This window comes from Antechinus flavipes, chromosome 2, assembly GCF_016432865.1.
Source record: "Antechinus flavipes isolate AdamAnt ecotype Samford, QLD, Australia chromosome 2, AdamAnt_v2, whole genome shotgun sequence".
NCBI classification, from domain to species: Eukaryota; Metazoa; Chordata; class Mammalia; order Dasyuromorphia; family Dasyuridae; genus Antechinus; species Antechinus flavipes.
In genome coordinates, this window is record NC_067399.1 from 543,650,844 (window position 1) to 543,674,355 (window position 23,512).

At 33.9% G+C, this 23,512-nt stretch overlaps 1 protein-coding gene and 1 long non-coding RNA gene across 2 annotated transcripts in view; one reads left to right on the forward strand and one right to left on the reverse strand.

Annotated features, from left to right (window-relative positions):
* LOC127551292 (uncharacterized) lies at nucleotides 1–23,495 on the forward strand. Its single transcript, XR_007951048.1, has 4 exons — nucleotides 1–255; nucleotides 7,847–7,889; nucleotides 9,159–11,363; nucleotides 18,911–23,495. It is a non-coding gene; the product is annotated as an uncharacterized LOC127551292 (long non-coding RNA).
* The window catches only part of RAB8B (RAB8B, member RAS oncogene family), an 83,881-nt gene continuing 68,812 nt past the window's right edge, over nucleotides 8,444–23,512 (reverse strand). Inside the window, exons 7-8 of the mRNA XM_051980905.1 lie at nucleotides 13,645–13,695; nucleotides 8,444–12,889 (exon numbers count right to left, since the gene is read on the reverse strand). Coding sequence (XP_051836865.1) covers nucleotides 12,797–12,889; nucleotides 13,645–13,695 — 144 coding nt within the window. The 3' untranslated portion in view covers nucleotides 8,444–12,796. The remainder of the gene's footprint in view (nucleotides 12,890–13,644; nucleotides 13,696–23,512) is intronic.

The window sequence follows — 23,512 nt, forward strand, 5'->3', positions numbered from 1 at the left end:
TTTATTCTTATATAAATTTTACTGAAAGTGGGAGAATTGGTCTAATTTGAGGGCGGGTGGGGTTGAAGAAGAGGTAATCACTACCTTTACTCGTAATCACCACGTACACAGTCTTTGTCTCTTTGGAGGAGGGTGGGAGGGGAAACGTCCCCATCAGTCAATCACGCAGCCTTTACCCTGGCGACTCACTCCGGAAACAGACGCATTGAAGATGGAGAGCGCGAGGGGTGCAGGAGCACGGTTTTCTATCCTAGGGTAGGCGTATCTAGTTAAAATTTTTTTTTTGATAATTATTTCAGTACAACTGCTTTTCTTTGTAATCCTGAGCTGCTTATTTGGTGTCTTTATTTATTTATTTATTTTTTGAGAATAGGACCCTAGGTTTCACCATATTACTAAAGGAAATCCATGATCACTGTCCTCATTTTTTCGCAAACAAAATGGGGAAACAGGTTTACGGATGAAATGACAGGTCAGGGTTACGTAGGTCTGAAGAAATAGCAAAGTTTGCAAAGTGCAGTGAGTCATTCTTTTTTTTTTTTTTTTTTTTTCCTTTTTTGCCTGATTCGAAGATTGTGGCATATGGGCACTTCACTAATGCTGTGCTTGGGGATCTATGCCCTCTTCTATCTAATTCTCTGTCTTAAACAATGATCTGAGCTCTGTGGGAGTTTTGAACTACTTAAGTAGAACAAAAAGGCCATTTTTGTGGAATATCTGTACTTCGTTTCTTTTCGCCAACATACACAAAATAGAAGTCCTGTACTTTAAACCCCATGCTCTTTCCAGTCTACAAAGCTGGCTGGAGAACTATTCTCTAAATTGTTAAATTCTATTATTATTAATTTTTATTATTTTATTATTAACGTTTGTTGAAAGGAAGTGAAGCAGGAAAACATAGTTTTTCCCAGTTTTACTGCCATAATGAAGATTTAATTCTAGAAAGGTCAAGATGGTAAGAAAACTAAATAAAATAAAACTTAGTAAATTGTTTTCCATTTTTTGGAAGATACAAGCTAGTACTGAATGGAAGACTTAAGGAGTGGGGGTAGGGAGGTGAAGTTAGGAGTAAATTTACAGCAGTGTAGAAAACTTAAACTTATTTCTGACGTCTAGTGGTCTTTATTGGGGATGGGGATGGGCAAAGAAGGGAACTAAAATTTACTAAGCATCTACTATATGCTGCTAACTGCTTTACAAATGTATTTTGTGTTCTAAAATTAAGCATCCTAAATATCTACATTTATAAAGTCTCTGAATCATCATCTATAAAATAATCATTCTCAGCTCACAGAAAGATATTAACTGCAGTTTGTAAATTCAAATTATTCTCTTCAAGTACTCAAAAGAGCTCGGAATTATAGTTACTTAACATGGCAATATATTTTTTTTTTAAAAAGAAAAAACAATTGTCATAATGAAAAAGTTATTTTTGCAAACTGAGAAGGTAGTTATTAAAAATAAATCATGGATCATTTCAAAAAAGTGTGCATCACTGAAAATGTACAATGAAGCATAAGAAATATGTTCAACTGACACCTAATGGAAATGTTTGTTCCCCTAAAAAGTTGTCAATTAAGACATTCTAAGCAAATAAGTTTTAAGGCTTGACTTTGTGACTCTACTGTTTTCTTAGCAAAGATACTGGAATAGTTTGTGATTTCTTTCTCCAGTGGATTAAGTGGGTAAGTGACTTGCTCAGAGTCACAGGCAAGTGAGTGAAGGCCACATTTAAACTTTCTCAACTCCAGGTCTAGTACTTTATATAGCCTCATAGCTGCCTCCCAGAATATATCAATGAGGTCTTTTAAAACATTGTTAGGAGAATTTCGTTTTCTTACCATCTTAACCTTCTTAGAATTAAATCTTCATCATGACAGTTATTAGGCAAAATTATGTGAGGTGTTCCTGCTTTACTTCCTTTCATTTTAACAATCATTAAATGCTAACTATGTTCACTGTGCTACATTCTGGGAATACAAATGATGTGATGCAGATATTCTCTAGAAAAGCTTACAACAGAATCACAAGAGATAAGAGGTAGTTAAATGAGTACAAGTTAGAAAGCAGTAAGTACATATTAACTTAAGGGTTTTTGCAAGCAAAGCACTTTATTTCTTATAAACTGCAAAATACTATACTGTATAAATATTTGCCATCATCATTTGAAAGTGATTTTACTGACCAAGGCATTACTCGTCGATCTTTTTATGAGAAGGTACTATTTATTACCATCAAGGGGTAAAGTTCATGATGACCGTAAAATCCTTCATGTAGAAGAAGTTTGCAGATGCCATTAGCCTCCACAGACTCAGTTGGGAATCTCATTTTCAGCAAAGTTGAGTGGAGTTAACAGAGTTGATGGGGTGACAATCATCTCAGAGGATTATCAAGGCTGCCAACTGATATTGGCTGGAGAACATTGCATTAAAAATGGGACTTCTCAATTCTTTTAACAGTGGTGCTAATATATTTGCATGGATTCATAGATTTTTATCATTTCCCTAATAAAAAGGAATGCATCTTAAAAACAGCTGTTATTTAGGGTAGAGTTTATAGCCATTGAACAGATTAAAGTTAACTGGATCATTTGGGAATAATTAACCTTATAGCCTTGATTTCATTAGTCACACTTGGTACTTTATTTTAATGGTAAAATAGAATCTTTTTGCTTTTTTTTTTAAATCAAATTAACACATAATAATGACAAATTGTCATTAAATACTCTTGGAATTAAACTTTATCTTTTACCCAAAGAGCAATATTGGATTACAGAAAAATACAATGCAAAAGAAGAAGGGAATATAATTGGTATAAAAGAGAGAAGTAGGTCATAAGGAAGGATAAGCTATTATTTCATTTCTTTGGAAAGTAGCCAAGTTAATTCCTTGTTTGTTCCATATATACATAGAACTGAAAACCAAAAAAATTACCACAAAGCTTAATTTACAATAAAAATATATAAATATATGTATTTTTAAAAAAACACCAAATGCAAAAATGATAGCAATTTTACTTTGCTATATGAGGAACAGTTTATGAACACAGGATATTAAAAGATCCATTAAGTAAATCAAAGTGCTATTTCATGTGATTGCAGAATATTGAAGAAATCAAGTTCATCTCTCCCAGTTAAAGGGGCTGAGACCCAAAGATGGCATGACTTGTTTTGCCTATAGATCTCACAAAAGACAAAAGCAGGTTTAGACATTGGTTGATTGCCAGTGGCTGGCTCAGAGATGACTTGAAACATTTTAGATGACTGGTAGGGCATCTATTTTAATTATCTTTTTTCTCTAAAATTCTACATCTATAAATAAATGCAGTAGTTATTTCTGCTTACCATATTTTAAATTCCTTATTAGTTTTTTTTTTTTTTCCGGTGACCATTATTCTATTTTACTTGACAATTAAAAAAAAAAAAGGAGAGCTAAATCAGCATAATTAAGAGGGTCTCTTATTGCTTGTATAATTTCTAAATTAGATCATTTTTTTTTTCATTCCACAATCAATTGTTTTGTGTACTTACTGTGTGCAAGGCAGTGGGAGTGATAGATGACTTAGCTGTCCTTACAAGGAATTTACAAGTTGCTAAGGAAGATATAAGTCAAAGGCAGACTGTTAAGTGCATAAAAGAAACTAAAGTGTTAATGAGAATTCAGAGGAAAGAGAAATTCCTTAGTGGAAGATCAGGAGAGGCTTCAAGGAAGGACTGGCATTTATGCTGGCAGGGGAAGGGGAAGGTGAGGGCACTGCCATGTTTATAGTGGTATGAGCAGATAGGATTTGAATACCAAGGCATCAAGTTTGGAATTAAATAAATAAAGGCAAGTAGGTTGGAATCAAGTTGTAAAATTGAATTGGGAACAGATTATGGAGAGCTCTGAAGGCCAGAATAGTTAAGGAATTGGAAGATTATTTAGTGTGAAACTATCTTGTTTTGGGTTTGTTGCTGTTAATGGAGTAGTGCTATGTTCAGACTCAAATCTTCTAGATTATAAGGAGTGTGGCGGTAGGAAGACCAAGAAGCAGTGCAATACAGTGAATAGAAAGAACAAGCTTTTGATGAGGTTTGTATCCCCTCAATTCCTTGTGGTGATGAAATTAGTGGCAATAAGAGAGTTGTTAAAAATCCCCTTTTTAATCAGCCGCAGGTTTAAAGTGAAAGAATTCACTTATTCCCGAATTATTAATTGCAAAATTTAAGTTTATTGTTGGATAGAAACTAGTTTGCTAAGAGACAGACTTCTATAGTATCAGAGCCCTATTGGGAAATGGAATTAGGCACTGAGAATCCCTTCTCAGCAAGCAGGGTCCTAGCAAATTGCTTGGCCCTATGCAAAGAATGAACCCAGATACTCCCCTTTTTAAGGAGTCTTAGGACTTCAGGAGCCACGGTTCCAAGGGTTAGATGCTTATCAGTTTCCAGCCCAGATCTCCTATTGGAATTAACAACACTTCAAAGGAGTGCTTTTTGACCAGGATTTCTAATTGAATCAAAGGCTCTGGCATCCCGAAAAGATAATTTATCTCAAGGGGGGGGGGGGGGGGGGGGGAGATGTACCTTTCCCAAGAGGGGCTGAGACTCCAAAAGGAATCAAAAGGAAATCGTTTCTTAAAGGGAAAAACTTCAGTAACTAATACTTCAGTAAAGGGAACAGTAGGGTGATGGTAGATATAAGAGATCAGAGAGTTGAAATTACATTTTAGTGATTGGTTACAGGCGGCAGAGCAAAGATATTGAGTAACAGGAAGAATTACAACAAATTTCCTTCCTCCCCAAAACTCTAAATCCATCCAAAAAAGCAGATCAAATCTTGTCAGAGAAATTTAAGAAAAAGTCAGTGATTCATTTTTCCAGTTCAAATTGGCCTAGGGAGACAAAGAGATTTGTGAACACTGGGGACTGGATCTGGCCAAGAGCTCACTCAGTAGATTTGTCCAGCTCCCAGTGATTAAAAAAAGACTAAGGTTGTACACAAGCACAAGATCCACCTGGGGTTCCATAACCTCATACATGGTGTGGGAACAGGTGCCAACTGGCCAAATTTATCACTCACTACCCAGTTCTGGGTCATAGGTCTAGGACAGACTAATTAAGGGCCTTGCTTCTATGGTTGGAATTTCAGGGTGAAGAGTAGTCATCAGTCATAGCATTATATGCTGCAGAAAGCCCGAGGGAGGAGCAAGACTTTAAAAAGACTACTGAATTCGGTAACCAGAAAACCTACTTCATTTTGATTGGTGTGAAGAGAAGGCAGGTTGAAAAGGATTAAGGAATGAGTGATGAAGAAGTGGAGGCAATGAATACAAGACACTTTTTAAAAGTTTGGGTAGGTGATTCTTCACAGAAGAAGGGCTAAGGGTAGATTCTTCAAACAGGGAAGACCTTAGTTTATTAAACAATGGAGATGGAATCAGTAGAAACAGAGAGATTGGATAAAGGGACAAGACTGAGGAGGAAGCAGAGTCAGAAAAGGGTAAGGGGGGGAATGAAGCAAACCCATTTTGCTCTGGATCAGACCACTTGAGAGCCCTGAAAGCTTGCCAAGTACCCAGCCTTACCCTGACATCCTAGATACCTTCACAATACTCGATCAAAAGTCTTCAAAAAAATCAGCTACAAGACTCCAACCCAGAACTTTTCTCCAAAAGTGTACCGTTAGGCCATAATTATAAGTCTTAAGTCAAGAAATAGCCTGAAAATATGAGCAAATAAAAAGAAGAATCCCACCATATTAAGTTAATATGGTAGTAGGAAATCTAAAAGACACAAATGCAGGAAGAAAATGACTACCAACTATTTACAAGTAAAGCCTTAGAGAAATAAACAACTTGAGAAAATTTCCTTTAGAATTCCTGAAAGAGATGATATGAGAGTTTAAAAAGGAAGGTTTTTAATTAAAAAAAAAAAAAAAAGGAAAGCATTTGAAGAAAAAAAATGAAAAAGAAATGTTAGGAAATAAGAAACTGGAAAAAAGAATTAGTAGTTTAGCACAAGAAGTACAACCCTTGCCCAAGCAACTATAATGGGTCAAATAGAAGCCAGTGATTCCATGAAACAGCAAGAAATATTAACAAAGTCAAAAGACTGAAAATACAGGGAAAAAATTAAGTTTTCTCATAGCAAAAATAACTGATCTGTAAAACAAATCCAGAAGAAAAAAAATCTGAGAATCACAAGACACCTTGAACATCATGACCAAACACAGAAATAAAAAATCTAATAGAAAATCACTCAGATATCTTAGAATCAGAGAGCAAAGTAGAGATAGACAGAACCTACTAATCACTGTCTAAAAGAAATTCCAAAATGAAAACACTTAGAGGCATCATTAATCAAATACCAGAATTTCCAAGTCAAAGAAAAAACACTATCTTAGAAGCTAAAGGATATGCACTTATAGCCAAGACTAACTTACTCAGCAGAACTGAGTGTAATGATAGAGTCAGAAATGGATCTTTAATTACAAGGTCTCCAAACATTTCTGATTTAAAGACCAAAACTAAATATAAACATTGAAGTTCAAACACAGGAATAAAAAAAAAAATAGAAAAAGGTAAATATGAACAATAATAAAGAACTAAACTAAGATAAACTCGTTACATACAAATAATGATATATAAACATGTTCCTTCTGAGCAATATCACCATCAGGAGATCAAAAAAAGATGTCTAATTAGACAGAAATCCTTGAAATGATTCTATTATGGCTTGATAAGTTTAAAAGAAGGATGGAAGGTGAAGGGAAAAGAAATACATTGATTGAGAAAAGGGAGAGGAAAGCCAGGGAAAATTATCTTATAATCAGCAAAAGCAAATTGACATCTATACAAATCTGGAGAAAGAAATCAAAGAGAGTAGCTAACATTTGAACTACCTACTCTTCTGAACTGGTCGAAAGAATATAAACACACAGAGAATGAACTCAACTGAAAAAGGGAAGGAGAGAAGTAAAAGGAGAGGAATAAATAGGAGGGAAGCAGATTAAATGAGGGATTAATCCTAAATAGAATAGACTTTAAAGATATGTAAAAATATTTGTAGCTCTTTTTTGAGATGGCAAAGAATGAGAATCTAAGGGAGTCTTCATAAATTGGAGAATATATGAAGTGATTTATCTAAATGTGATGGAATAATGTTGTACTCAATTCTCAGCAGTAACCATTAATTATGAGTCCAGAGGACTAATGACAAAACATGCTACCCATTTCCTAATAGAAAGGTGAAGGACACAAAATGAAGAATGAAATAAATTTTTTTCTGGACATGACCGATGTGGAAACTTGTTTGGGTTGACTATATACGATTGTAATGGGTTTTGCTTTTCTTGTGTTCTCCATATGGATGGATCTTAGCTGATTGAAATAAATATTAATTTTAAAAAACAAGACAGAAATAGCCATGAAAGTACTACAATTTAGAATTGTGTTGCAAATGAAGAATACTAAAGTTCATAAATGAATTCTCAGTGTGATATCAATTCAGAATTTTGTTCCTTATGTAAGAGGCAGCTAGGTGATACAGTAGATGGAGAGCCTGGGCTGCAGTCAGAATAGACTCTTCTTCCTTACTTCAAATCTGATTTCAAATCATTTACTGCCTGTGTGATCCTGGTCAAGTCATTCAACTTAACTGTTTGCCTCAGTTTCCTTTCTGTAAAATGACCTGGAGAAGGAAATGTGAAACCACTACAATTATCTTTGCTAAGAAAATCTCAAATGGGGTCATAAAGAATTGGACGACTAAAAAAATTACTTAACAACAACCTCTATGTAGCTCAGAATTACTTTCTAATCAGCACACATTAGAGAACTAATCTTTTTCTGCCTTTCAACTTTTCAGAAATATTTAAATGAAAATGACACTGAATAATCCAAGTTTGGAGGTAAGTTTCATGAATTAGTAATATAAAAGAAATAACCTCTTCTCTCTCATGTGTTTTTAATTTTAATTACTTTTTTTGCTTGTTTTCGAAACTTTATTCCTGCCATCTTTATCCTTTTCCCATGTAATATAATACTTGCAAATTCAAGTGTTTGTTTTTTATTTCACTCATATACCTACCAATAATAAAGTGTTCTTTAGATAATCATCCCATTACTTAAACCTTGTCCTACAAAGAAAAAAAAGTTATAAATCATATTTAAGAACATTTTTTGTACTTTATTCTGTCCATCTGACTAAAAATAAAATCCACTTCCTTTACTGCTTCCCTATTTATCTTCACAAGTTTCAAGTATTTGGTTCTCCTTGCAGTTACATTAAGTATTTACCTCTGCTAAAACAGAAATCTGGTTAGTAATCAAGTCCATTTAAATGATCAGCTTCTGTATTGTGTTGCTTCCATTTTTGTTGAGAATACTGAGTCAAATGTCAGTTAAGATTTGTTTCTATTCTTGGTAGACTGAAGGAAATTTCAAACAACATTATGAAATGGAATGTATTTCATAATTATGTAGTCTTTATTTTAGACACATTGTTATAATAAAAAAATGTGACATGGAATAAAATCCATTTTTTTCCTTTTGAACACAGCATCAATATCAGTACACAGTTAGTTAATGATTATATTTAAACAAACTTAACCACATAACAAGTCCATTTATCTGCAGGAGTTTTTCACATTAAGCTTTTGGAACAGAGATAAAATGTACTTAAACACACAAAGGGTAGGGCAAATCTATTGAAAAATTAAGCTTTTTCTGTTAGATTTTTATTTTTTAGTCAAATACTTAAACTACATATTGCATTAAAGAAGTTGGAGATCTATTTCAGCAGTGTCAGTTGAAAATAAACAAAAAATACCCATTTATAAGGCCATAGGAATGCACTGCAATAATTAAATTCAGTAGAAACTAAGAAAATGAAATGGAAATTATATTTTTCTTGGCATAATTAAATCTAATCAAATGTGGCACAAGCACAAGAGATGAAGTGATCTGAAAGTAATTACAAATAATTATTTAAGCTTCATATCTGCACATTTCACTAAATAAAAGTCAGATTAAGATAAATTTCCATATTGAACAAGAAACATCAATTTTATTAGCCTAAAAAACATTTTAACTCTACTGTAAAATTGCTAGTCAAATAATATTTTTTACTAACATCCTGTTTCTGTAGGTCACATGTTGAGGCATCCCTTTTCTTTCAGATGGTGCAAAAAAAGAAGAGGAAACGCTCTTTCTAAAAAGAGACATTTGCAAAGTCAACTACAAATAAATGCCCTACATTTTACATAAGGAAACCAAACATGGTTTTAACTTAAGGAAAAATCAAATATCATTTTCAAAGGTGAAGTACTAAATTTATATAAAACAGTCTTGCTCATGGAAAAAGACAATCTAAAGAACAAGAAAAAAAATCCAATAAATGTGTTACTTGTTGATCATAAGTTCAAAACTTTATTAGCCAAAATAGAGATTATTACCATTGAGGACCTAAAAGTAAATTGTAATCTAAGAGGAACTTTTGCAGAAGTTTACCTATATTGCACAGCTACACTTTTTTAAAAAAAACTGGATTTTTTTTTTTTTTTTGCATTATTGGATATAACATAACTAATTCTAGTCTAAACCTTGAAAGGTCCTCTTTTAACCTAAAGACTAATGGTGCCTTAATTCAAGGCAAAACAAATAAATCTATTCTGTAAAATGTATTAACAGCTGGCTCACCTTTGTTCTACTAGATATTAGAATACTAGTTTTCAAACTGAGGTATAGTTTTAAAAAGTCCTTCAAAGTAAAGATAATAGTCTTCTGAAAGCTTACAAAGACTGCACAAAATATTCATATGGATAGTAAGAAAACCTGCAGCACCCAGGAATTGATGCACAGGCAAAACATAGAATTTATTGTTATCTGTTTTTCTAAAGTAAAACATAGCTAAAATAGGTTCCCAGCAAAATGGTACAATCAATGACTTACATGCTACTTAGATACAGCACATTTTTCATTGTCTGACACTCTCAGACTATAATTGAAAAGGTCTACACCAACCATTATAAAAAAATTAGTACATTGATAATAAAGTGCAGCCACTGAACCACTTAATACTGCTGCAAATATCTGCATTTTACTTTATAAGACCAAAAAATATTCATGTGAAACTAGAATTTAGTTTCATCAGGGAACAGCCAAAATTGCCTGTTATTAAATCCTTCTACAAATAGAAAAAAATAATGTATTATATGAACATTATTAAGCAAAATGAAATATTTACTGGATCATTTTACCATGCATAAAGTGAAATTTCCTATGGTCTCACCTCAAATTTATATACAATTTAGCATGGCTAGATGTAAGAAAATAGCAAAGACATCTTGTTTTTATACAACAGAGCAAATACCCCAAATGGCTGCTACTTCAAAAAGCTAAAATTTTAGACTTATAACTTTTACAGGCTCTTTCAGAGGGAAATTCATGGAGACTAGGTATTTACAAATACAGGACAAAACCAGAGAGAAAATGGAACAAAGGCAAAGCATTCTATTAAAAACAAACCAACAAATTGCTATCCACAGATTATGTCAGTTTTGGTTTGCAGACAACCCCTGAGATAAAAATCAGTATTAAGACACCAGATAGTCAGAGGTAAATCACTGAAAGATAATTACATTCATAAATGGTGTCATAATACTTGCCTTTATAGAAAGCACTTTTACTACCTTACAGAAAACTTAACTACTTGACCCTTTTCTGGAAAACAGTAAGTACACACAATGATTAGAGATGTTTTTGAACATTTTTTTTCCTCTTAAAAAAAATCCATCTGAGTAACACATAGTGATTTGTAGTCAGGTTATAAGGAAACATTATATGTGAAATAGCAACAGGGAGCATTGTTTCATCTATAAACACCTTAGCAAATCAAATCTATAAAGGTGACTACAAAGTCTTAGGAGATTGATGATTTTTTGTAGTAAGATCTTAACACCAATCAGAAATACCTTTTTGCATATTTACTGCTGATTAATGTATATAAGTTTTGAAATTTGAATTTAGATAAACCAGTCAAAGCATCCTAATGACAAAATCTTGTTTCAAACAAAATTCTCTGTAGTTACAGCCAATTCATTTTCTTCCTATTACCCCTTAATCATGGTGGTGACTACAGTAAAGCAGAACAAGTATACAAAGAAAAAAATTCCTAACAAGGATACATTTCATTTATTCATCCTTTTAATCATTCCTTTCTATATTACCACTTGTGCTAAATACATTGCTGGGTTTGCCCTGACCTGATTTGGCACCTTAATAAACACTAATTTCTCTTATTTCTGCTCCATGAACTTTACCTTTTCTTTTAAAAGAATATCTGCAGAGTATAACAGGACCAGTGTTCAGTGAGATAAAGACTGGTAAGTTTCTGGTTGGCTTTGCCCTAAATAACACCATCAACTTTTTTACTCATTAACTTAGAATGTGAACTTAGAATTAGGTTTTACAAATTCATTAATAGCTATTTTGAAACTAAAAACAGTGTTCATGTTTCCTTTTTCAAAGGGTATTATTTACTAGAGGCTTCACTAAGTCCCATAAAGTATATACATGTTTTTAAAACCCGACTCCCTAAAATTTCCCTGTTATGCTATCTACTCAGGTTGCTCTCTTTAGACAGGTAAGCTTTCTGCAAGCTAACAGATTATCCTGCTAACCCTGATCAGAGTTTATGTTATAAATGGCTGGTATAAAGGAGATATCCAAAAGCAAAGGGGCTGTAAATCCAAGAAGAAAATTTTGAGCATTGGCTTGTGGAGGAGCTACCATAAGCCACTAAAAAAGAATGAAGAAAAAACCCAAACATTTCCAGCCACACGTGTGTGTGTGTGTGTGTGTGTGTGTGTGTGTGTGTGTGTGTAAATAAAAGTATACTGGGGTAAAGTTGGGTGTGATCACCTGTAGAAAGCTCCTTCAGAGAAACTCCCCCCAGGAATAAGAATTAGCAACTTGTCTGTAACCTGGGGCACTAACTAGGAGATAAAATGATTGCTTGTAAGTCTTCCTGACTCTGAGGCCAAACCTTCATCCATTATATCACCTTGCATCAAAAGTTTTTAGAATAGGCAAGTAAAAATGATTTAGCAGTTTTTATAAACCAGGAAGAAAGGATATAAGTTTAGAAAATTACAGTCTTGGGTATTCCTAATATCTGTGTGGTCAAATAGGTAAGAATGAAGCAAAGCCCTATATTTGGAAGAAAGGAAGAAGGTGTAGCCTCAGTACAGACTGGTGCATTTTCTTGAATTTAAAAAATTCTCATTAGCGGTTAACTTTTCTTTTTAAGAAATTCACATATGAGAGCTCTTCAAAGCATATGCTACAAATTACATTCCTCCTGATGAACCAGATCAAGTCTCTAAATTTGTGTAAATTTAAAAATTACTCTTTTGTAAACTTCCCTGAAAATGCACAAATCTGTTAAGAACTTCACAAGACAAAACTGTGCAAATACAAGTACAGATTGTGCTGTGATAGGCAGGGACTAACACTGATGTGCAAAGTTAAAAGAAAGATAGCAGCTTTTGCAACAGGCAAGAAAACAAACAAAAAGTTAACTCCTGCGTGTGTCTCCACTTCACTGCTTCCATGTTTGAGGAAAGGAGCCTGACCTGCTGAAAGACCAAATGGCCAAAATCCATACTGTATTTTGTTTAAAGAAGTCTGAGTTCCATGGAGCTCTCAGTGGCAGCTTGGTGGTATTGTGTCTCTGGGGCTACATGACCCTGTGCTTTCAGAAAAGCAGGAAAGGTTCTTCTAGGTGTGCTGCTTTGAGTCCATTATTAAGAGTTTATCAAAGGAGTGTACAGCGGAAGAAACTGCTCTTCTTTGATCTATTTTCTGTTATTTTCACTGGTCCTCCTGGCCCTGGTGAATTGCTATCATTCTAAAGAGAAGAAAATAGAATAAAATTAATAATTGATGTCATAGTTTACTTCACAATCCAACAGAAAATTAAGCTATCATAATATAAAGGTATTTGGCAAAAGCTATTTAAGAAGGTAACTTTCAAAATCTTACAGACTTTTTTTTAAGACTTTGCTATAGAACGTTTAGATTATATTACACAGGAAGCTCTTATTCCCATACTTAAATAGGCAAAGGAATACAGAGCTTATGCCTAATTATAATAGCACTGCTAGCATATTTTGGCACTCTAAGATAAGTATCAGTAGCATTATTTTGTTCAGTCATCAAATTAAAATGTGCTACCAGAATTGTCTGTTGTATATCACTGAGATACTTTTATGATTAAGCACATTTTAAGATCACAATTTTATGTTTACATAAATGTCTACCATTTAATAAAGCATTTCACGTATTCAGCTAAAATTCAGTTGAATTTTTATCAGTGAATCTCTTTGTATTACCAAAGACCATTTAATGATGTTGTCAAGAGAAGGAATCATAAAAGCTTCCAGAAAAAGATAAGGATCAATATTCATAGAGACCATTTTCATCTCTATCACTTATATTTACCTGGATGCACACATCCTTAAAACATCTTTTCTGTTTTTGCTTTTCTATCTCTAGATCTTGGCACACTGCTGGCACATAGTAGTGAATTCTTAATAAATGCTTGTTAACTAATTAATAAAATAAAAGACCCATAATAAAATAAAAATTGTAAAAGGCACAAACCATTTTTCTGTTGAGTTTTGTCATTATATCCCGTGCAAGTGTAAAAAATGCCTGAAAATTAAAAAAAATCATTATTACACACTCATTTTTACACTAATAAAGACATTTTTATTAAAGTTTTTATTAAAACAGGCTCTTGTTCTTTAACCATCTATTTTTGCCAATGAGAAGCCAAGAAAATAAGTAGATAAGGTATAATTTCAGGAATAAAAAAAAAAGCTCAGATTTTTTTCAGTTAAAAAAAAGTTTCTAAAAGGTAAAATGATCTTGAAAACGACAGGGGTTAGTTTCAATGGTCTTATGATGGAGAGAGCTAGCTGCACCCATAGAGAGGACAGTGGGGATTGGGTGTGGATCATAACAAACTTTTCAGTTTTTTTATTTTTTTGCTTGCATTTTGTTTTCTTACTCATTTTTTTCTCTTTTTGATCTGATTTTTCTTGTGCAGCAAGATAATTGTGGAAATATGTGTAGAAGAATTGCACATGTTTAACATATATTGGATTACTTGCTGTCTAGGAGAGGAGTAAGGGGAAGGGAAGTAGAAAAAATTTGAAACACAAAGTTTTGCAAGGGTGAATGTTGAAAACTGACTTCACATATATTTTGAAAATAAAAAGCTATTATTAGAAAAAATGAGATACATGATAGTCCACCTTTTGGATTGACAGCAGTGCTGTCAAAAATGTTTTGAAAATAAAAAGTTTTAAACAAAACAATAGGACAAACTTTTTCATTCAAAATTTCACTTCTTGTCTTTATATTCAATTTTAATTTTCCCTATTAAATATTTAGTGTATGTTTTTATCATTAATTTTTTATTATTATTTGTTTATTAATTACTTGTATTACTATTGATATTTAAATGTTATTAATAATAATTTGTAATATTCCTTTCTCAGAAAGCTAGCTTGAAGAGAAGTCCTATCCACTAAAGCGTGTTAGAAACATTCTAGTTCTTTTGAAGTACTTGGCTAGGCGTCAGTCAAGTGGGAATTTACTGTCCTTTTTATGGTGAAGGGAAAGGGAACCACTGTCCTTGCTCCCCCTTCATTAGAATTTGGGGCTACCCAGCTCATGAAGGAGAAACCAAACTAGAGAGAATTTGATTAGATGCCCAGATTGCTGAAGGGAGCTCTTAACTCATGCCCAAAACACATTCTCAGTTGAACCTCCTATAATTAATTAAGTGATTGGGAGGAGCTGAGGGCTCGTAGCCTCATTAAATGTCAACATCTGGGAAGTTTCCTGGCAGAAGGAACATACCTGATTTAAGATCTTTCAGAGTAAAAATTTTTCCAAATATGGTTAGGAGAAAAAGAAAAGAACCTATATGTTCTAAAATATTTATAGCAGCTCTCTTTTGTGGTGGCAAGAACTGGAAATCGTAGGAATTCCATGTTAATTGGGGAATAGCTGTACAAGTTGTGGCATATATCATGATGGAAGACTACTCTATTATAAGAGATGATGAGTTTGATGATCTTAGTAAAACATAGATAGATTTATACAAAGTAATGAAAATCTAAATGAGCACAACAAAAAGAATATTCTATACAGTAATGGGAACAGTTTTAAGAACAACTTTGAGCAGCTAAATAATTTTGATTATTATAGATACCCAAATTAACTACAAAGGACCTATGAAGAAAAATGCTACCTACATCCAGAGAAAAAACTGATAAATAGAAGTATGTGGAGAATGATTTTACACACACACACATACATATATATAGCCCCCCCCTTAATTTTATATATATATATATATATATATATATATATATATATATATATATATACACACACACACACACATATACACTCACACACATATTTATGTCTAATGGTAGCCATCTCTAGAGTGGGGAAGGGGAAAAAAAAGGAAAGGTACATGATAATTTTAATATATATTTAAAAAGAATAGCAGTTATTACACATAATGGATTTGCAGTTTCATGTGCAATTAACTTTCCCCCCCTATTCTATTATATAAGAGACATGGCTGTATTTCTTAAATTCAGAATAAAAAAAAAAATCTTTGTGTCTGCTTTCTTTCATTACAGTGAATCACAATTGTTCCAAACTCTGTAGCTAGAATTCTGTGATTCTCACCATCAAAAGTCATTGCCTTCCTCCTTCATAATCTCACCATTAATTGTTCATTTTTATTTCAAACTATTATCCAACACCTGAAAATCTAAAGAAGAGGAAGTATACAGGAAGAGAATATTATCAATAGTGTCAAGTGTAGCACAAATCAAGCAGGATGAAGATTGAGAAAAGGCCATTCGATCTGGCAAGTAAAAGATAATTAGTAACTTTGGAGAGAACAATTTCAGTTGAAAAGTGAGAACATATGGCAGAAAATTTAGAAGCGAATAAGAAGTTAGGAAGAGTAGATGGCTTTCTCAAGGAATTTAGCCATGAAGGGGAGAGGATAATATAGAAAAATAAGTATCAGAATTGTAGAATCAAAAAAGGATTATTTTATGGATATCAGAGATAGGTGGTATGTTTGTAGCCAGCAGAGGAGCCAAGAGAGATTATTTTATGGATATCAGAGATAGGTAGTACGTTTTTAGCCAGCAGAGGAGCCAAGAGATAGGGAGAAACTGAAGATGAGAATGGGGAGGATAGTAGAGGAAATCTGCTGGAAAATACAGGAGGGGATGGGACTAAGGCTATATGTTAGAGATGTTGCTTTGGCAAAGAGAAAAGCTATCTCTTCATCTGGATGATTTTAATAACATTATCAATAAGGACCACAATTTTTTTCTTTTCCTACTTCCTTATCCAGAAATCAATCACTGTGGAATTTCTTGTTCAAAGATTTAATTAGCCATGAAAGCTAAGATCTAATCAAAGACATCAAAGAAAATGTAAGTTTAGGTGAATGGGTGGATTCCAGATCATTCTGTTTATCTGAGAAAATATAGATTATTCCTTTTGTCAGATGGGTAAGTTTTTTGACTAAGATATAGGTTCTCATTGTCATGTACCCTAAGACCCTGTCTTTGGCCTCATGGAATAGGCCTCTTCTTATTATAATATTAATTTTCTCATTGCTTATTAGCAACCCAAGTTGACTGCTACCCTCAGGAACACCCATTCTTCCAAGGGCATATATGCATTAAGTGGATTCCATGAGGGGTCTTTGGCATTGAGTGTCACTGATCCTTTTATTAATAAAATGATTAATTATCCAGAAACTGCTTTTTCAACCCTTATAAGGATGATGTCTGAGTGGTTCAAGGAGAAGGAGGGGAAGAGCAAAATTTAGGCCTTCACATTTTCAGTGAAGTTTTGAGGCCTCAAATGAATAAAGAACACACAAATCAATTTTCCTTAGTCTGGAAACTGCTGGAGAAAGTACACAGAAGGCTGGAGGAGAGACACTGTTTTGCTGCATTAAGGGCCCAGTTGAGATTTAATAACATCAAATTATATGAATAATGTTAGCAACATTTCATGATTTCCTCCAGCTCTACTTACTAACATGTGAATAGAAGTAAAGGAAATGGGTTTTAAAGAGTAATTCATTTTCTGTTACTTCCTCATTTCCCTCCTTTTATTTCACTATGAAGCTCCTTCAGAAAGGGTTTTTTCTGATCCCCATCTGAACTTCCTGTCAGATACCTTGTTCCTAGACCTCTTGATTTCAAAAATCTACACTTAACATAATTTGAATTTACTATAATTACTAACTTCCCTCTTGTTGCCAAATGAAAAAAAAAAAACTTGGTCTCCTTTTGCAATTGTGGACTAGGATTTACTCTTAAATATAGTCTCTGATCTGAGCTTCTAAGAAGCAATCCTTAGCTAGTTTAGCTCTAGTATCTCTCTGGCCACATATTTTTGCATGAAATTAACAATTTAATAGCATTTTTACTCTGGGCAGAGGTATGCTTTCCTAAATGAATAAAGAACACACAAATCAATTTTTCTATCCCTAAATTCTCCTTTCGTCTTCTTTCATACTTGCCTGTGTAGTACTGTCTATAAAATACCTGAGATACTCTCACTGACTCAAGTTGAAAATGGTCAAGATTAATTTCTTGACCCTATCCTATTCCCAATTCCCACATGTCCATAGTGAACAATACAGTCATCTCTAACAATATGCCATGTAAAGAATCAGACACATCTTTGGTTCAACCATATGACAATTTTTTTCTTTATACCTCATATCCATATAGCGTGTTTTCATAAAGTTGTTTTATGCAACCTGTTTTCAACATCAATGTATTTTCCTTGTATAGAAATCATGTGCATTTTTAGTGTTCAAGGATTTAATTTTTTCTTCTTCTTCTTCTAGATTGTCCTTTATTTCATTCATTCCAAATAAGTTATTTTTTCTTTCACTTCTTTGGAGAGATTCACCACTATGAATTCAAGTTTTTCTATTTTAATGATTATTTCAATTGCACAGGCCAAACTCTTGACATTTGTTCTCCTTTAACTGATTTTTAAGATGCTAATTTCTCTTTTGAACCATTCAGGAATATCTTATTGCAATTCTCCCTCTCCCTTGAAAATCCAAAGAACTGTGTTTCATTAGATATTAATTTTTTTTGTCTTGTGACTTTTTTTTGGAGAGACTAGCAATCTTTTAAGTGTCTTGGTAACCAACTTCCTTTTTGATTTTAGGATTTTCCCTGGTAACTTACCAGCTTATGTTCTTGGTATTTGTCTTCCTCTGTTTATCCTAAGCCCTTTGCCCCTTTATTTTTCCCTTATGCCCCTGATCACTCACTTTCTTATCCTTTCTCTTTTGATTTTGGGTTTACTTCTGGATGGACCTCAAAACTGTCTCAGCTTCCTCTTACTTCAGGGAATTGACTTTCTAATGGCCTCGATCCCTGCCTTAAGTGATTTCTGCGAGGACAGAATCAGCAACAATTGCATGTCAATCCCAGTTTCTTCAGGCCTAGTTAAGACCTAGTATAGCTTCACATGCTGTCATGCTGCTGTTATTCCTGCTGGCATTCTTTAGTTCTCTGACTAAATGAATTCATCCTAGGCAGAGAAAGATGACTTCTGGACCTCATTTACCTCTTCTTTTACCACACATGTGGGCAGAGTTGAGTCTGATATCTGAAGAACAGTGGGATGAGGAAAGGGGAAAATAGTCCAGAAAAGACTACAGTAGTAGCAGGAAAGTTGCTAAGTGGGTCCTGGGACACAGGTTAGTGGGTCTGGTTTTGTACCCTGCATGGAACATGTTTATTAAACTCCAATCATGAAATTCTCCTATCATTTCTTGCAGGAGTCATTACTCTACTGAATGAAGCTGGAGAAAACAGAGAAAAAATTTGCTACATAATCTTAACTGGGCCCTCACTGCAGCATTCCTATTTACACATTCCTATTTAATTCACTCTCACTCATCACCATACTTTCATTCTTCCCCAGCTCTTTCAGGCAATCCCTTTCCCCCTTTTTCCACTGTCAAGATTGAGGACTCAGGGTCCTCACAAAAAATAAACAAACAAAAAATCTGAGGCACATTGTCTTACATGAAGATATGGTTCCTCTACTTACTAAAACAAAGCCTTCTACATATATTCTGGGTCCCATTCCATTTTCTCCAACAGCTTTCTTTCTCTAACATGTCTACTCTTCCCATTATTTTTACTCTCTATTTCCTAGTAGTTTCCACACTGCCTATAAAAACACTTATATCTCTTCCATCTTTAAAAAATCCTCACTATTCTATAAACCACACATTAGCCAATACCTAGGTATTTCCAATACCTCTCCTCTTTGTGGCTAAACTCCTAGTTGACTAAACCACACTTGCTAACTTGACTTGCTTACTTAAGAAAAGTGCCTTACACTGGCACCTCTATTCTTCTCCTCTGACTCAAACTATAGTCTAACTTCCAACCTTTCCAAAGTTATCAGTGACCTCTTATTTGCCAAATCTAATGGATCTTTTTGATCCTCGTCATTCTTAGCCTCTCTGCAATCTCTGACACTGCTGATTGTTCTCTTCTGGTTACTGAAGAACATGATATTACATCTCTGCATTTTCATTGTCTGTGCTTCATGTCTGTAATTCTCTCCTTCCTCACCTTTTCCTCTTGGCTTCTCTAAGCTTCTTTCTTTCTTTAAATTTAGTATTTTATTTCCACCCCCCCCGCCAGTTATATATAAAAACAATATTTAACATTCATTTTGAGTTCCAGATCCTCTCTTCCTCCCTTCCCAGCCTCACCTTGTTGAGAATGCAATTACATAGAGGTTATATATGTGTAATCATGCAAATAATTTCCATAATAGTCATATCATGAAAGAAAACAAACTAAAGAAAAAACCCTCAAGAAAAATAAAATTTTAAAGTATGCTTCAATCTGTATTCAGACACCACCAGTTTTTTTCCTCTGAGAATGAACAGCATTTTTTATCATAAATCATTTAGAACTATCTTGGATCATTGCATTGCTGAAAATAGTTATATCATTCACAACTATCATCCTACATTGCTGTTACTTTGTACACAGTACATTTTACTTTGTGTCAGCTAAAGGAAGTTTTTCCGTGCTTATCATTTTTTATAGCACAATAGCTTTCCATCACAATTACATAATACCATTTTATTCAGCCAATCACCAACTGATAAGAGCCCCTCAATTTTTTGACTCTGGAAAAGAACTGCTATAAATATTTTCTGTATATATAGTTCTTTCCCTTTTTGTTTTTATTTCTACTACTGCTAACCTAGTAATGGTATTGCCAAGTAGGAGGATATGCTTGATTTTATAGTTCTTTGGGCATATTTTCAAATTGCTCTTTAGAATAGTTGAATCAGTTCACAATTCCACCAACAGTTAATGTTTCATTTTCCCCACATTTTATCATTTCCCTTTTCTGTCCTATTAGCCAATCTAAAGGGTATGTGGTAGTACTTCAGAATTGTTATAATTTGCATTTCTCTAATCCATAGTGAATTAGAGCATTTTTTTCATATAGCTATAGATAGTTGTGATTACTTCATCTGAAAATTCTTCTTATCTTTTGATCATTTATCAATTGGGGAATGGTTCTTATTTTTATAAATTTGACTCAATTTTGAGAAAGGAGGCCTTTATCAGAGAAACTTGCTTCAAATTTTTTTTCACAATTACTCTAATAAATGTATTTCCCCCTAATTATTCTCTTTTCTCTCTCCTTTTACCTTGTTCCTCTTCAAACATTTTGCTTCTGATGACTATCCTTTACCCAATCTATCCTTTCTTTTATCAATGCTTCCCCTCTTCTCTTATACTCTTCTCCTACTTTCTCTGTAGGGTAAGATAAATTTCCATATCAAACTGAATATGTTATTCTCTCTTTGAACCGATTCTAATGAGAATAAACTTCACTCACTCTCCCTTATCTCCCCCTCTTCCCCTCACTGTAAAAAGTTCTTCTTTGCTTCTTTTATGTGTGATAATTTATCCCATTCTCCCTCTCCCTTTCTCTGTTTACATTCTTCTCTAATACCTTCATTTAATTTTTTAAGATTTCATTACTGCACATTCAACTAACACCTATGCCTTCCTTCTTAGTGCCCTAATAATGAGAAAGTTATTATTAATTATAAGTATCATCTTCCCATGTAGGAATGTAAACTATTTAATCTTATTAAGTCTTCCCTGATTTCTTTTTCCTGTTTACTTTCTTATGCTTCTGGAGTCTTGTATTTAAAAAGTCAAATTTTCTACTCAGCTCTGGTCTTTTCATCAAGAATGCTTGAAAGTCCTTTTCTTCATTGAATGTCCATTTTTATCCTGAAGGATTGTACTCAGTTTTGCTGGATTATTCTTAGTTGTAATTCTAGCTCTTTTGCCCTCCAAAATATTATATCCCAGGCTCTTACATCCTTTAGCATAGAAGCTGCTAAAACTTGTGTTATCCTGACATGGCTCCACCATACTTCAACTGTTTCTTCCTAGTTGCTTGCAATATTTTCTCCTTACCTGAGAGCTCTGAAATTTGGCTACCATATTCTTGAGAGTTTTCACTTTGAGATCTCTATCAGGAAGTGATAGTGGATTCTTTTAATTTCTATTTTACCCTCTGGTTCTAGAATATCAGAGGAGTTTTCTTTGATAATTTCATGAATGATGATATCTACACCTTTTTTTTTTTTGGATCATGGCTTTCAGGTAGTCAAATAATTTTAAAATTATCTCTCCTGGATCTATTTGCCAGGCCAGTTGTTTTTCCAATAAGATATTTCACAATGTCTTCTATTTTTTCATTCTTTTGATTTTGTTTTATTGTTTCTTGACTTTTCATAACGTCATTAGCTTCCATTTGCTCAATTCTAGTTTTTAAGGAATTATTTTCTTCAGTGAGCTTTTGTACCTCCTTTTCCATTTGTCCAATTCTATTTATAAAAGAGTTACTTTTTAGTGGATTTTTTTGCCCATTTGGCTAATTCTACTCTGTAAGGAATTTTTCTTCATTAAATTTTTGTGCTTCTCTTTCCAATTGGCCAATTCTGCTTTTTAAATCCTTCTACTCCTTACTGGCTTTTTGTACTTCCTTTATCATTTGGCCCAGTCTGGTTTTTGAGCTGTATTTTCTTCAGGATTTTTTTGTCTTCTTTACTGATGACTTGTTTTTTATGATTTTCTTGCATCACTCTCATTTCTCTTCCCAATTTTTCCTCTACCTCTCTTACTGGATTTTCAAAATCCTTTTTGAGCTCTTCTATGGCCTGAGACCAAATCATATTTTTCTTGGAGGCTTTGGGTGTAGGAGTTTTAACTTTATTATCTTCTGAATGTGTGTTTTGATCTTTTTTGTCACTATAGCAACTTTCTACGGTTAGAATTTTTTTCCTTCATTTCCTCAGCCTATTACTTGACTTTTAACCCTCTGTTAAAATAGGGTTCTGTTTCTAGGATGAAAAATGTATTGTCCTGGGTTTTGTGCAGCTGTTTTCAGAGATACTTCTAGCAGCCTGTAAGTTTTCAGTTTTTCCAAGGTGGCAGATCTAAGGAGAGGTATGTTTATTATTCTCCTGACTTGCACTCAGGCCTGTGAGTGATCAAAAGCACTCTTTTCTACCCTGGAACTGAAGAGGGTTCCCAGTGCCCTGTAGCTGCAAGCTCTGGTGTGGTAGTATTCTTCATCCTGAGACTGCCATCTAGCACTGTGACCCAGATTCAGGTATGGGCAAAGAAATAGAGTCCTACCCTCAGTGCTAGCAAAAAGATCCCTGTAAAATCCTTCTGCTTTGTTGTCTTTGGGCTGACAGCTCTGGAAGCTGCTGTGGCTGTGCCTGTCAGCCATCCCAAACCTGTTCCTAGTTTGCTGGTGCTAGGGCTATGTTGGTGTGGCCCATGTTGGACTGCATATCACTCACCCTGGTGTGACAGACCTTTATGACAATTTTTCAAGCTGTCCTGGACTAGAAAGTTGTTTGATTCTATTTTTTGTGGGTTCCGCTACTCTAAAATGTGTTTAGAGTGATTATTTAAAGGGATTTGGAGGGGCTTAGGGAAGAGCTTAGGCAAGACCTTGTCCTTACTCTGACACTGTGGCTCTGTCCTTGATCCCTGGCTTTTTTTCAAGATTCAACTCAAATTACGTCTTCTCTATGAGGCCTTCCTCATTACTTTCTCCTCCACTGCTAATGTTTCCTCTGTTACTTTAAGATTTCTAACTTCTTAGATGAATGAAAAAATGAAATTATCTTCCCACCTTTAATTCAATAGAATTTAATTATCTATTGAGCAATGGCAATCTATGTGAAGGGTGAATAGTAGAAATCCCACAACAAGAGTCAATGTAAAAGTCAGTTAAAAAAAAATATGAATAATGGATTGTCAATAAAAGTCATTAACTAGGTTAAGAGGCAAAATGGTTAAGGAAT